Here is a 16,234-nt window from a genome sequence, read left to right as displayed (position 1 = left end):
AAAGAGACCAAATCCCACCTTCATGGGCCCTCCCACTCTTCTCTCCTCCCACCTAAGGTGTCTGCTCTCATATGTCCAGCTTGGCAGAACTGGAAGCCAGAGCCACCCCTGTCCTCCCTATGCCACAAGCTTTGCTCTGGAAGGGGCTCTGTGCAGAAGCACAGGGAGCAAGAGTACTGTAGTGCCTAAGATGGGGTTCTGAACTGTCTTCCTCAGCATGTGACCTTGGACAAGCTGGTTCACTTTCCTGGGCCTCAGTTTCCTTATCTGTGAAACATACAGTATCTGCCTCAGAGCGTTCCTGCAGGGGAGGCATCCTGAGCTAAGCCATGCATAATGCTTGGCACATAAATAACTCTCAATAAATGTTACTGTAATCCCTGTGCCTGAAAGTTACAAGAAAGATGCTCACAATAAATAATGCAACATGCGTAATGCTACATTTACAGTAGTCCTCCCTTGTCTGTAGGTTCGCTTTCCAGAGTTTCAGTTACCCACAGATTGTGGCCTGAAAATATTAAATTGAAAATTCCGTAAGTAAACAATTCATAAGTTTTAAATTGCACGCCATTCTGAGTAGTGTGATGAAATCTCAACGCCGTTCCACTCATTGTGCCTGGTCATGAATCATCCCTTTGTCTAGCATATCCACACTGTATATGCTACCTGCCCATCAGTTGGCAGATCAACTTTAGCAGCATTGCAGTGCTTGTGTTCAAGTAATCCTTATTTTACTTAATAATGGCCCAAAGTGCAAGAGTAGTGATGTTGGCAATTCAGATATGCAAAAGAGAAGCTGTAAAGTGTATGTATGTGTATACAGAAAAAAACATGGTATATGTGGCATTTGGGACTATCCGCAGTTTCAGGCACCCACTGGGGGGGTCTTAAAATGTATCCCCGTAGATAAGAGAGACTATTGTAAATAAGTTTTCTGCCCTTTTAGAATTTGATTTATGACGATTTCATTCCCCTTCAACCTTTAATTCCCCGCCCCCTTCCACCCCTGACCTATGGATGTTGCTGTTTCCCCTTAAGAACTGGATCTCCGAAGGCAAGGCGTCTCCTCCCACATGCTTGCAGGGTGCACCTGGGGCCTGGCGCCCTTGGGGTATGGTATGTGGCTCCACCTGGGGTGCGAACCCAGGACCTTCTGCGTGTAAAGTAGAAGTGCTAACCACTACACTATGAAGCCACCCCCAATTTCATTTTTTCATGAATGTATTATTTAGACTTTTAATCTCTAAACTGGTTAACTCCCTCTGGATAATCAGAAGTTGCTTATAATTGATGCTCCAAATGAGCATGACATGTAGCAATTTGAAATTTTGCTAACACCTAAAATTTGGCAAACAAAGGGACATATACATGACAGCATGTATAGCCCTTTGTGACTTTCATGTCCCTTTGTGACTTTCATGTCTTCTGCTTCTCCTTTTGAATGTTGTGATGCTCAGGACAAAATAAAATCTTTATTTTCATACAATTTTACTGCTTTGTTTTTGCACTGACTAGTAAAGATGTGGTTCACATCAACATGGTAATGGAACAAGAAATGTACATTTATTTTAGGAGAATTTATTTTCATAACTTTATAAGTATTGCCAGCCTTTTTTATAGAATCACTAAAGATTTGAAAAACAGACTTAAAATTTTCAACTATACATTATTTTATCTAGGGGGGACTGATGTGGTAGTGAAGAAGTTGGGGGGGTCTATGGAGGTATAAGAATGCCAAGTATCCTACACTGTAAACATTGCACAGAAAAAAAGACTAAGAGAAACAGACTAAAGTATTGAGTGGTTGTATTTGGGTGATAGTAAAGGGGTCTTTTTAGGGAGCCTCTGTATGAGGTTACACCCCTTCTCTGGCAGCAGTCTGTATCCAATGACTGGTCCATCGCGGGATAAAGAGAACTGGTCCTCTTGCCTCAATTTGGAACAACTCTGAAGGGCTAGCCATTCCAGTTCCAGAGCTTCCCACAGGCCTCAGCTATACCACAGCTCAATGTCTCCCTCCGCCCAGTCCTGCTTCCCTCACTCTCTCCAAGTGCTGGCCCTGAGAGCCTGCCCAATACATCTGCACTAAATCTCCACCTAGGACACCAGAACTAATAAGATTCACTATTAACTACCCAGCCCTTCTTGGGGCTCTGATAATGCCACCAAAGGTCCACTGTCTTAGAGACATTATCAGCCTGCCCACTGCCCCTGGTGAACCGTATTTTAAGTGACTCCCTCCCTTTCTGCCAGCTCACTGACCCACAGGTGGGCATCTAGCCTGAAAAGGTGAGGTGGCCCAGTTGGAAGTCTTCTCGCTGGTTTCTGATTTAGGGCAATGTTTCCCAAATCCTAATCATTCATGTACCAACTTGCCCTATCTACTTACCACTTACTCTACTATTTACTTGGATCTGACTCATTTTTTTGGTAAATACATTTACTTAAGAAGCAAACATTATGTCAGTATTAAAGACAGAAAACCAACAATAGCAGCCATGAAATCATAAGTCGAAGTACTAGCTGTATTTTCTAATATACATTAAAAGAAAATAGCCATTAAAATAAAATATATTTGTCAACCACTTAAAATCATCTCGTATACCACACCACTCAGATTTGCAGTACATAGTTTGGTAATACTGAACTGGAGAATCTCGCTGGTGGCAGAAGCTAAAATTGAAAAAACAGAAGCACAATAGGCTGTGTATGTACAGACAATATAAGTTATGCAGAGAAAGCTGATAAGAGAGGAGGATGGAGTAGATAAAAGAGGGAGGCAGAGATGTCATAGAGGAGGCAGGGTGAGAGAGACAGAGACATGAAAAGACATGGAGGTATGAGAGGGAGGGTACAGGGGGAGGAAGGGGAGAAAGAGAGAAAGAAAGAAACATATATGAAAGTGAAAGTGAGAGAGAGAGACACAGAAAGAAACAGAAATGGAGACAGAGCCAGAGACAAAGAGAAAGAAGAGAGGGACACAGAGAAAGAACACACTCACACAGACAGAGATGCAGAGAGCCAAAGGCATGGAGAGAGACAAGGGGAGAGAAAGAGATGAAGAGGCAGAGTTCCGGGGACCGCAGGCTCCTGAGGGCACTCTACCTCCAGCCCACGCAGCACTCAGTGAACTCTATTTTTCCCAGGGTAACTGGCACTGGTCTTTGTTCTCTGCAACCACAGGAGGGATGTGACCAGCTCACCACAGTCCTCCAGCCGGAATGCCCAGCGCAGAGGCTCTAACAGTCCAGAAATGCACTAACCTTGATTTCAACAGGGTCGTTCTGGTGGAAGTTGATTGGCGCCACCCCAGGGACATAGAAGGCTCTTGTTTCACACATGAGGAAGAGAAGCAGCAGGGACCATGACAACCAATCCTGCTTGGAAGAAGAGAGGTTGAGGTTAGAATGAGGGAAAGAAGTGAACATCCCTCTGGGGCAGACCAAATCATAGCATCTTTGTGTCTGATTTAACTGACCCAGCGTCTCCACCCTGCTCCGAGAAGCCTGAGGCCTTTCTGAGCGTTGCCTCCAAAATGCCCCCAAGAGTGCTACAAGGAACCGATTCTGCACTTCCAGAAAAGAGTAATAAAATAAGTGAAGCAATTAACATGGGGCAAAAGGGAAGACTAATACAGGAGCCACATGTCCCCACTTCTGGATCAATGTTCTTTTAACCATTTCACATTTAGCCCTCTCCTGTAGAGCTAGTAGGAAATAAAGTTCCATAGTGTTCTATTAACTCCCATTTCTCTATATAGCAACAAGCTTGCTTTGTCAGGATGCTCCTGTTACCAACATATTTTCCTATAAGCCTTCTTCAAAATTATACCGACCTCATCACCTCCCACTCTCCTCACTCAGCTCCAGCTACACTGGCCTTCTTGTTGTCTCTTGACAGCAAGCCCTTCTCTATCCCTCAGGGCCATCACCTTTAATGTTCCCTCTGCTAGATTGCCCTACCCACAGATACCTGTCCGGCTCATTTTATTCCTTATTTCATTCGAGTCTCTCAAATGTTACTTCCTCAAAGCAGCTTTTATTGACTACCCTACCTAAAATAGCATTTCAAGGCTTCCATTATCCATTTCTCCATCCCCTTAATCTACTTCATTTTTCTTCATGGACTTATCTACTTGACATGTACAATATGTATTTATTTGTGTATGTATAATCTGTCCCCCTCTACTTGAATGTAATCTCTGTGGGAGCAGGGACTGTGTCCCCAGTGCCTGGCACTGAGTAGGCACTCAGTAAATAATTTGTATGCAGGACAGTCACCTGTGAATCAAAGGCAAGCAAAATCAATTATTGGCCTCAAGAAATTCACCCCATCAAAGCATGGCTTTCCCTTCATTAATATCATAATTTGCCCCCTCAAAGAGACTTAGAAGAGTCTCCTGATTCTGCCTGGAACTTCTGTCACCCACACACCTGGATCACCAACTCAATCTCACTTCTGCATCTGCCTTCTGTCTCCATTCCCTTCTCTACTGCAGCATTTCAGACCCTCGTTTTCTCCCACCTAAACACTGGCGACAGCCTCCTGGTCACCTTGCTTCTGCAGTCCCTTCATCCTTCAAGTCTCTCTGTCTCTGTCTCTCAGATGATTCTTCCTGAAACTCGATTTTATAGGGAATCAAGATCATTCAGGGCACTTGCCAAACAAGTAAACTCATCTGCATTTTTACCAGGAGCACAAGTTGAGAAAAAAATGGCTTTAAAAGTTTAAAGTCCTGGCAAGGTATACTTTTAAGTGACTCCTTCCCTCCCTGCCAGCTCACTGACCCACAGGTGGGCATCTAGTCCACAGCTTGGTTGAAGTCTTAAAAGCAATACATTCACAGAATGTTTTTCCCCCTCATTTGTTGTGAACATTGATAGGTATCTGCCAGCTAATGTTCATTATAAAATATGAAATAATTGATATTAATAAAAACAAAAATGGCTAAGAGAGTTGTATTGTATTTGTTAATTAGGAGGTCAGCAGAATTAAAGAGGAGGAAACTCTTTAAAAGAAATGACATGACTAGAGGGTAGATTGCCTAATGGGACAGGATTCTGTATAGGAAGACAGTATTCCCTCCCACCCCATTCTTGTTTTTAAATTTTGTTTTTAAATAAATTTAGATTTATAGAAGAGTTGCGAAGATATTACTTTTCACCCATATACTCTTTACCCAGTTTCTTCTAATATTAACATTTGACATAACCATGGGTGAGAAAGCTTTTAAAAAATAACTAGCTTTAAAAAGTTTTGAAAAAATAAAACATATATGGTATATAATTCAAACAGTACAAATGTATACAGCATGAATATTCCTCCCACTTCAGCTCCCTATGGACAACTGCTATCACCAGTTCCTTGAAAATCTCTCTAGAAACATTCTGCGCATGCACAAAGGGAAGGATTTAGTAGCATGGGTTTGCCTTGAATATAACAACAGAATTTTCTTCTTTCTTTCTGTGATAGAAAGCCTTCCAACTGTAGGCTGGTCACAGCATCTGATTTTCTATCAGAGGATTTCCTCCATCTGACCAGTCACTGGAAGATTTGGAACCCTCTGCTAGGCCTCACTGGTCAGTCCTTAGAATGAGAGTGTTTTGTGTGAGGGAAATAAACCCTGTCCTCTTTTTTCTCCTAATTCCTCTTTGTACTTGAATTCCAGTTAACTAAAATGCAAGGAAGACAGATCCTGGGGTACGGGCCTAAACTGTCATCCAAAAGTTGTATAAAAATAAAAAACCTAACCTACCTGAAAAAGATATGAAACAGATAATTCGCATAATAAAGCACACATATAAACCTCTAACTAGAATTATTTGAAAGATCGATGATGAAACTGGTAAATATACATAATATGTTGGAATCTCTGAATAATATAAAGGGCAAACTCAAAGCAAATTTGTAGTTCAGCTTAGAATTAATAATGACTGTACCAAGATGACACCGTCAGTTTCAGATATTAAAATGTCATTGTGTTGATATTCTACATAGCTGGAGAAATTATAATGGGAATACTTGAGGGCAATTGACACTGTATCAAAACCCCGTGCGTGTTCTTGTTTGAATTCATGGTCATTTACGATGCATCATTTCTCTAGTTGCACCAATCACTTGGCTAGCTTTATGAGGGAGGGGTACTAATAATTTTTTTTATCGAATAAAATAGACAAGCACCTGGAACGAACTTCTTCGACCTTATGAAAAATATGGGAATATCGCACGACATAAAGGGCTGGAATACGATAGTTCTAATTCTTACAACTTCAAGAATCTGATTTTTAACCAAATTTGCTATGGTTTTGACACCGGTCTTTCTACCCGTCCAAGAGTCGAAGCAGAATCTGAGATCATCTACAAAGCCAACACTCTACTGCCTATGGTTCTCAAAGTTATTTTATTAATAGAATAACCATAGGGGGCAAGCGGGTGGTGGGTGGTGGTGTGTGTGTGTGTGTGTGGGGTAAATGGATTAAATTCCCAATCAAAAGGCACAGAGCTGAATGGATAAAAAAACAACAAAACGAAAAACAAGATCCAGAGATATGCCGTCTATGAGAGTCATTTTAGATTTAAAGACACATATAGATTGAAAGTGAAGGTATAGAAAAAGATATTCCGTGTAAATGGTAACCAAAAGAAAGCAGAGATGGCTTACTTATATCAGATAACCTTTCAGTCAAAACCTGTGTCTAGAGACAAAGGTATTATATATAATGACAAAAGGGTCAATTAACTAGGAAGATATAACAGTTAAAGATATAAATGCACCTAACATCAGAGCACCTAAATATATAAAGCAAATATTAACAGACCTGAAGGGAGAACTTGAAAGCAATACAATAGTAGGGGACTTCAATATCCCACTTATAATAATGGATAGAACATCCACACAGAAAATCAATAAACAGCTGACTAGAACAACACCACAAACTAAAGGGAACTAACAGACATATACAGAACCTTCTACTCAACAGCAGAAGAATACATGTTCTCAAGTGCACATGGAACTCTTTCCAGAATAGATCACATGTTAGGTCACAAAACAAATCTTAATTTTAAGAAGATTGAAATAATTCCATTTTTCCTGACCACAATGGAATAAAACTAGAAATCAGGAACAGCAAAAAATGGAAAAATCCACAAATATGTGAAAACTAAACTCCACACTCTTGAACAACCATTGGGTCAAAGTGGAAATCAAATGAAAATTTAGAAAGTACCTAAGACAAAAGAAAATGAAAATACAACACACCAAAACTTATGGAATGCAATAAAAGCAGTACTAAGAGGGAAGTTTATAATGATAAAGGCCTATATTAAAAAAAAAAATCTCAAAGCAAACAATCGAACTTTACACCTCAAGGAACTAGAGAAAGAACAAACTAAGCCCCAAATTAGCAGAAGGAAGGAAATAAAAAAGATTAGAGCAGAAATAAATAGAATTTAAAACGTAGGAAAAAAATCAACAGAACTAAGAGTTAGTTTCTTGAAAAGATAAACTCAACAAACACTAAGCAACACTAAGGAAAAAAGAGAAGACTAAAATAAATAAAATCAGAAATGAAAGAGGAGACATTACAACAGATGCCTTAGAAATACGGATAAGGCACTATAATGGATAATTATATGTCAACAAACTAGATAACCCAGAAGAAATGGATAAATTCCTAGAAACATACAATCTACCAAATTGTTAACATACAATCTACCAAATTATTCCTTCTTTCTACCAAGAAGGAATAGAAAGTCTAAACAGACCAATAAAAGATAAAGAAATTGAGTCAGTAATCAAAAACCTCCCAACAAAGAAAAGTCCAGATGCATGGCTTCACAGGCACATTCCACAAAAGGTTCAAAAAAGAATTAATATCAATCTTTATAGTCTTCCAAAAAATAGAAGAGGGAACACATCCAAACTCATTTGAGGCCAGCATCACCCTGATACCAAAAACAGACAAAGACATCACAAGAAAAGAAAACAACAGGCCAATATCCTTGATGAACACATGCAAAAATCTTTGATAAAATACTAGCAAACCAAATTTAAAAACACATTAAAAGGATCAGACACCAAGATTAAGTGGGCTTTATCCCTGGGATGCAAGGTAGTTCAACATATGCAAATCAATGTGACACACCACATTAACAAAATGAGAAAAAAAACCCATATGATCATTTCAATGGACACAGGAAAAGCATTTGACAAAGTTCAACATCCATTCACGATTAAAATTCTCAGCAAAATACACATAAAAGGAACTTACTTTAGCACAATAAAGGCCATATATGAAAAGCCCACAGTTAACATTATTATTTCTTGCTCATCAAAAATATATGTGTTCTTACTTTCCCCAGCTAGGAAGTCAGATACCAGCCCTTTTTACCTTATCTGATATGTGATTTGAAGCCATGGCAGAGGATTACAATCTCCTGGGTTATCCAATAAAATCTAAGCCAATTAAATCTAAGAAGTCACTCCAGTTCTGCCTTCTTTTCAAACAGAATCCTCCAATCTTAGCAGAGACACTGCCCTGGGGAATTGGAGGGCTTCCTGAGAGCTCAGGTTGCAGAGGAATGAAAGCAAATCCTCAAAGATGTCAATACACTTTTGTTCCAAAGTCTCACACCAATAGAGCAAGTACACACACATACACACAAACCAACAAAAAAGACACAATACCCTGAATAATACCCTGGTGGAAAACAATACTAAAAAGTAACAAAGCACAGAGTCACTGAGCACCTACAAAGCCCTGTGGCAGACACAGTCCCTCCTTTCCATCTACCAAATCTTTGCTTTGTAGAGCTAAGCACTTTACAAACACTGATTTGCACCATCCTCACAACTTCAACTACCTGGGGATTTTTGTCATCATTCCACAGATGATTGCCAGTTAACCCGAGACCCAGAAATAACTTGCCCAAGGTCAGAATGTAGAGAAACAGGTATGTTCTTTTTAGGCAGGTGAGTTGCATTAAAAGATGATGAGCATGCAGTGATGATACTGATAATACCTGCAACTAACATTTACTGAATGCTGATTATGTGCCAGGCATAGTTCTAGGTTCTTTTCACGCGATAACCCAATTAATTTTCACAACATTCCTGTGAGGTAGACTCTTATTCTCATTTCACAGATCAGGAAATTGAGGCTCAGAGGGGTAACATAACATTGGCTGAGTTGAGATATGAACCCAGGAATATGATACTAAAGTCCATGTTCTAACCAGTACAGAAATTAGTTCACTATTTACTGAGCCCCTACTACGTGTCAGGCACTGTGCCAGCCTCACAGAATGCATGCCCTCTAGGAGTTTTCTGCCAGTTGTGGAGTAGAGACAGGTCATTAGCCAATCATAACACTAGGTTCCAGATGCTATGGAGGATTAAGAGGCTAAGAACAGTGTACTGGGGAGCACACAGGACCAGCAACATACTAAGTCTTGGTGGGGAGGAGTGCAGATCTAAGAACTCAAGTCTACTTGGAGGCCTGAAGGGAAAGAAGAGGGAAGGGAGAAGTGTTCCAGAAAAAGTAAAACATAGGCACAAAGGCCTGGGGACAACCTTAAGAGTTTTTGGCAGGTGAAGTGCTGGCTGGTGCTTCTCAAACTTAAATGTGCATACAGATCACCTAGAGACCTTGTTAAAATGCAGATTCTGATTCAGCAAGTCTAGGGTGGGGCCTGAGATTCCGCATTTCTAACAAGCTCCCAGGTGATGATGACATTTCTAGTTCACGGATCATCCTTTGAGTAGCAAGCATGAATAGATAGATCTGTGTAGAAAGGAAGCTGGAAAACAGGTGAGGGACACATCCTACAAAAGCACTTTGAGGAATCTGGGATTTGTTCTTAGTGCAGTGTGGAGATACTAAAGAACTTTAAGTAGGAAAGGAATAAATCATACCGGCAGTTTTAAAGATTACGCTGGCTACTGTGAGGGTGTGTGTTTGGGAGAGGGGAGTATGCAGAGACAGAGTAACGTCCAGTCCTGTATCTGATATCTTGTAAGGATAAGTCACCTATAAATTCTTGGTCAGATGTGATGAGAAGCAGCGGCCAGGTGGGAAAGCAGAATGGTAGGCAGTGGTTCTGAAATTTGAACAGGCAAGGAAATCACCAGCAGGGCCTGAGCATCTGCATTTCTAGCCGGTTCCCAGGAGATACTAATACTGCTGTTCTGGTCTGGGATCATACTTTGAGAACCACTGGTATAGTGGAAAAAGCAAGGCTTTGGGAGACCATACCGACATGAAATCAAACCCCAGACCCACTACTTCCTAGCTGCATGACTTTGGGCAAACAAAAAAATTTTAACTCTTTTAGTCTTGGGTTTATTTGTAAAATAGGAATATAATACTAAACTTGTAACAGTGTGGTAGAGTACTGATGGTGGTAAAGATTAAATAAAGTACATAAAGCACTTGGCACATAGCAGGTGCTTGATAAGGCAGAGTGGCCTTGTTCTGGGTTGTAATGGAAAGCAGGACCAGTGAGTACACTGCAAGGAGGGAGATGTAGGAGATGTAAGGAAACTTCCAATAAAAGAGCTATTCAGCCAAGGAAAAAGATATCACTATGAGTGAATCAGAGAGAAGCAGATGACCATGGAAGGGGGTGAAAGATGATATCCCTACCTCAGTGAGGAAGGTGAACCAGTAAGTAGCCTTATGATCTCCCTTGAAACTCAAGAAATTCATGATTCCTTTGACAATATGTGACATTCTATCAACCCAAGCATCCTAAAGGTAGAACATAACAAGGTAAAATTCCATGCAGAGTTGGGTTTGATAAAGACCTTTTTTGAAGAACTTCAGGGGTGATGTAATCCAGGAGTCCAGAGAGGGGAAGTGACATACCCATGGTCACACAGCAAGTTATCTGCAGAGTGAAGAAAGTCCAGCTGTACCAAACCTGGCACAGTAGAGTGCTCAGAGGTTTGTCACCAGTGGGAGCCACAGGACAATGGGACAAATTTTTTTTTTTGACAATGGGACAATTTGAGGTCATAATTAGAGGTGTCCAAAGAACTGTACTGCCATAGATTTTTTTTTTCTTTCTCTTTATCCTCCCTGTCTAATTCTTGTCCTCTTTGATTCTTTGTCTATTTTGTTCCTTCCTAAATTCAATGCTTTTCTACTAATAAACAAACCACTGTAGTCAGTTTGGTATTTATCCTTTACTTCCAGATTATTTTGAAAAGAAAAATGAAGGCAGACTAGTTCTACTAAATACTAAAATACAGCATAGAGGTATCCAAACTTTTGATACTGGAGAAGACAGACAATACTTAAATGTACAAACTGAAACAGTAGTAGTATTGAAAGGCTATATAGATATACTTTTAAACAATCTTGACATGGAAAGTTTTCCAAAGATGATACAAAATCCAGAAACCATAAAGAAAAAAGATATATAGAAAGAAAATGGAAAACAAAAACAAAAACAGCAAAAAAAAACCATCAAAAAAGAAAAAGATAATTTTGGTAAAGATATTTACCGCACACCTGACAAAGAACTAATTGCTTCAATATACCATGAGATCTCAAACCAATGAAGGATAAATAACCCAAAAGAATATAAATGGGCAGTTAAAAAAAATTCAAATGGTAAAACAAAAAAAGATGCTCAACATCATTCATAATTAAAAAAATGAACATCAAAATAATGACATCTCATTTTTTAGCTATCAGAGTCACGAAGCTTTAAAAAATCTGAAAACACTAGATATAGGTAAATTGGTAAAGTCTTTGGGAAAGGCAATAATATATACTTAAAAGGGAGATAGAACTATTACTGAAAGATTGCCAATGTAAGTTATTAAGTAGCAAAAAAAAATAAGATGCACAGCAGTGTATGTAGAGCATAATCTCATCTGCCTAACTAAAAAATTTAAAGCATGTACCAAAGCCAGAAAAAGACATCACAAGAATACTAGATAAAATATTCCTCATAAACAAAGATTAAAACCTCCTTAACAATATATTAGAAAATCAAATCCAGCAACATATAAAAAGGTTTATACATCATGATCAAGTGGAGTTTATCCCAGGAATGCAAGGTAGGCTTAATATCTGAAAATCAGTTAATGAAATATACCATATAAATATAAAGGACAAAACCCCACACAATTATCACAACAGATGCAGGAAAAGCACTTCACAAAGTCCAACACATATGCATGATAAAAACTCTCAACAAAATAGGAACAGAAAGGAAGTTCCTCTATTAGATAAAGGGCAGCTATAAAAAACCCACAGCCAGCATCATACTCAATGGTGAAAGACTGAAGATGAGGAACAAGGCAAGGATGTCCACTCTTGCCATTTCCATTCAACACTGTATATAAATGCAACGAATGTACACTAAAGCAGGGGTCCTCAACCCCCGGGCCGTGGGCTGTTACTAGTCCATGGCCTGTTAGGAACCAGGCCGCATAGCAGGAGGTGAGCGATGGGCAGTCAGCCAAGCTTTATCTGTAATTGTAGCCATTCCTCAGTGTTAGTATCGCCGCCTCAGCTCCACCTCAGATCATCAGGCACTAGATTCTCATATGAACACCAGTCCCTGGTGCCAAAAAGGTTGGGGACAGCTACACTAAAGCAAATAGTTAACTGATTAAAGGCATCCAGATTAAAAAGAAGTAAAAGTGCTTTTATTTGCAGATCACATATGTTATATCTAGACAATCCTAAAGAACCCATAAAACAACTACTAGACTACCCAAGTTGAACAAAGTCATAGACTACGAAAGCAATATATAAAAATTAATTGTATTTCCATATATTAGCAACAAACGATCCAAGAGTAAAATTAAGCAAATAGTTCCCCTTATAACAGCTTCAAAAAGAATATTTAGGAATAAAAAATTTAAAAGGACTTGTATACTTAACATAACAAAAACACTGCTAAGAGAAATGAAAGATTTAAACTGGAGAGACATTCCATGTTCATGGATGGGAAGACTCGGTACTGTTAAGATGGCAACTCTCCCCAAACTGATCTACAGTTTCAATGGAATCCCTACTGAAATCTCAGCAGGCTTTTTTGGAGAAAATGACAAGTTGACCTTAAAATTTGTATATAAATACAAAGGACCCAAAACATCCAAAACAACTTAAAAAAAAAAAAAAAGAATTTACACTTTCCAATTTCCAAGCTTATTATAAAGCTATAGTAATCAAGACAGTGTGGTAAGGATAAGCATAAACATCAATGGAACAGAGTTAAAAGTCCATACATAAATTTTTACATTTACAGTAAATCAACTTTCAACAAAGTTGCTAAGGCAATTCAATAGAGAAAAGACAGCCTTTTCAACAAATGGTGCTTGGACAACTGGTAGCCATATGCAAAAAGACGCTCATAACATTTGCAAAAATTAGCTCAAAATGGATCATCGACCTAAATAGAACAGCTAAAACTATAATACTTCTGGAAGAAAAGCTAGGAGAAAATCTTTGTGACCTTGGGTTAAGTAAAGCTATCTTCGATATAACATCAAAAGCAGATCTACATTTTAAAAATTGATAAACTGGATTTCATCAAAATTTTAAACTTTATGTTCAAAAGATATCATTAAAGAAATGAAAGATGGGCTACTGACTGGGAGGAAAATCTTTGCAAATCACATATCTGATAGGGGACTTGTATCCAGAATATATAACTTAATAACAAGAAGACAAACAATTCAATTAAAAAATGAGCAAAGGATTTGTATAGACATTTCACCCAAGAAGATATATAAATGAGTAATAAACACACGAGAAGATGTACAGTATCAATTGTCATAAGGGAAATGCGAACCAAAACCACAATGAGATATCACCACACACCTATTAAAATGGCTAACCTCAAAAACACAGACGATAACAAGTGTGGATGAAGATGTGGAAAAACCGAAACCCTTACATATTGGTGGGAATGTAAAATGGTACAGCCACTTTGGAAAGTCTGGCAGTATCATTAAAAAGTTAAACACGAACTTAACCATACAATCCAGCAATTCCAATCCTAGGCATTTACCCAAGAGGAAAGGAAATATATGTCCACACAAAGCCTTGTACGTGAATATTCCTAACAGCTTTAATCACAATAGTTCAAAACTGGAACCAATCCAAACACCAAAATGTAGTGTAGCCACAGACTAGAACACTATTAAGCAATAAATAGTGAACTACCAATTCATGTTATAAAAAGAGAAGACCCTTGAAACTACGCTAAGTAAAAGCCAGATGCAAAAGTCTATACGTTGTATGATTCCACCTACGTGAAATGTCCAAAAAAGGAAAATCTATAGAGACAGAAAGCAGATCAGTGTTTGGCTGGTTGTGGGAGCAGGGATTGATTCCAAGTGTCAACCCCTCGACTGCAAGGGAACTTGTTAGGATGACAGAAATGTTCTAAAACCTAATGTCATTGTGATGATAGCTGCACAAGTCTACACATTTACTAAAAATCATTGCACCGTACACTTAAAATGGGTAATTTTATGGTGTTAAATAATATCTTCATAAACCTGAAGAAAAAAAAACAACAACAGTTAAACCAGCTAAGGGAGGTATAGATGAACAAGTTTGGCAGTGTAATGGTAATTGTTGAAACTGGGTGATGGGTTGTTGGCGTTCATTATATTATTTCTTCTACTTTTGTGTATTTTAGAAATTTTTTATAATAAATTTTAAATAGACATTTTTATGTGTATAAAAATATTCTGGAGAAATATTTTTTAAAAATCAGATTATTTCTGATGTGACTTTCTTTTTATTTATAGCTTTTCTTTGCTAACTTTTTTCCATATACATGGGTCAACCATATTCAAAATAAATACATTTATATCTTAAGAAGAGGAAGGAAATAGCTGCATGAGTTCTCCTGAGGATATACAGAAAATGGGAGCTATAACGTAAAAACAATGCAGAGGGGATTCTGGCACCATATGTGTGGATAACCAGACTGGATCAGCAATTCCTAACCTCAGAGAGGGTGTTGCAAACCCGTCTGAGAATCTTATAAAAACTGCAGACCCTGCTCCCAGGAAAAAAGCTACAAAAATGCAGAATCTGATGTGTGACTCTTGGAGGAGCGAAGACTGAGAAGTTCATGGGCCTTTGTTAAGACCCCTGTACTGGATACCATCTCAACCTTTTGTGATTCTTTGACCTCATTACCTGTGCAGCCCTGACAGCCTGACAGACGATGTTCTACCCACAGTATATTTCTGTAAGATAGTTAGGGAGTGGAGAAGTACCTGTTTCTTGGGAAATTCCATTGTATTTTCCTTTAATTTTTTTTTAACGCCTACAGCATCTGGTATTCCTAGGTGGTCTCCCATCCAAGTACTAACCAGACCTGACCCTGCTTAGCTTCCAAGATCAGATGAGATTGGGCACGTTCAGGGTGGCATGGCTGTAGTCCTTTAATTTTTAATTGATCACCACCAGGAACTCTCATGTAAGGTTCAGCCTGAAAAGTCAATTAAGTATTTGGCAAACATCTTTTGTACATTCAAAGCCATGAAAGGAGTGGGAGTCCTAAGAGATAGGAACCAGCCCATTCAATGTTATTTTATTTGGTTTTCGTGTACAAGATGGCAAAGGTAGCATGTCAACGAACAAGGTGAACAGGGTGAAGCCCTTTGTGCTGTAATCTAACACCCCACCATTGGCAAAGATATGGGTGATCTGGAAAGTTATAAAGCTCAAGAGACCCAAGAATCAAGGTCTTGCCTCCCTATCTGTTTTATTCTTGGGGGCCAGGCATGCAAAAACAGCTGGGACTAAAAAGTACCCCCACAACCTCCAAAATTTGAACAGCCCAGTTTGAAAGGTATGAACCATTAACTTCTTCAAAGAAAAAAGGAAGCTTCCGTTGAGAACTGAAAATTATTTCAGTCACTCACATTTCTCAGTGACCAGCAGTTAACCTTTTCTTTTCTGTAGGCAGTCTGCAAGGCAGTCTCCTTTCCCTTATATAAATAGCATCACCTAGTGATACAGTTTGGCCAGTCTGAGCAGTCTTTCTGGTTCCTATTCCATGCCTTTCCTGCTGCAAAAGCAGTACCTTCCTCAACAGTAAGCTAGACTTCTTCTTTTTCCTTCTCAAAGGTAGACTCACCATTTTGAGAACGTGCAGTAATTGCTCCCCAGATCAAGAAAACACACACAGAGAGGGAGAGAGGGAAGGAGGGAGGGAGAGAGGGAGGGACGGAGGGAGAGAGGGAAGGATG

General features: G+C 39.0%; 1 protein-coding gene and 1 non-coding gene across 3 annotated transcripts in view; both read right to left on the bottom strand.

The window, feature by feature from the left end:
- The window catches only part of TM9SF4 (transmembrane 9 superfamily member 4), a 49,731-nt gene that overhangs the window by 26,090 nt on the left and 7,407 nt on the right, over positions 1-16,234 (bottom strand). For both annotated transcript variants that reach the window (XM_039864041.1, XM_039864042.1), the window contains exon 2: positions 3,264-3,377. In XM_039864041.1, the coding sequence (XP_039719975.1) occupies positions 3,264-3,377 (114 nt within the window). The remainder of the gene's footprint in view (positions 1-3,263; positions 3,378-16,234) is intronic.
- LOC120604167 (5S ribosomal RNA) lies at positions 15,304-15,422 on the bottom strand. Its single transcript, XR_005653263.1, has one exon. It is a non-coding gene; the product is annotated as a 5S ribosomal RNA (ribosomal RNA).

The sequence above is a fragment of the Pteropus medius genome, unplaced genomic scaffold, assembly GCF_902729225.1.
Source record: "Pteropus medius unplaced genomic scaffold, Ma_sr-lr_union100, whole genome shotgun sequence".
NCBI lineage: Eukaryota > Metazoa > Chordata > Mammalia > Chiroptera > Pteropodidae > Pteropus > Pteropus medius.
This window is presented reverse-complemented; position numbering and strand designations above follow the sequence as displayed.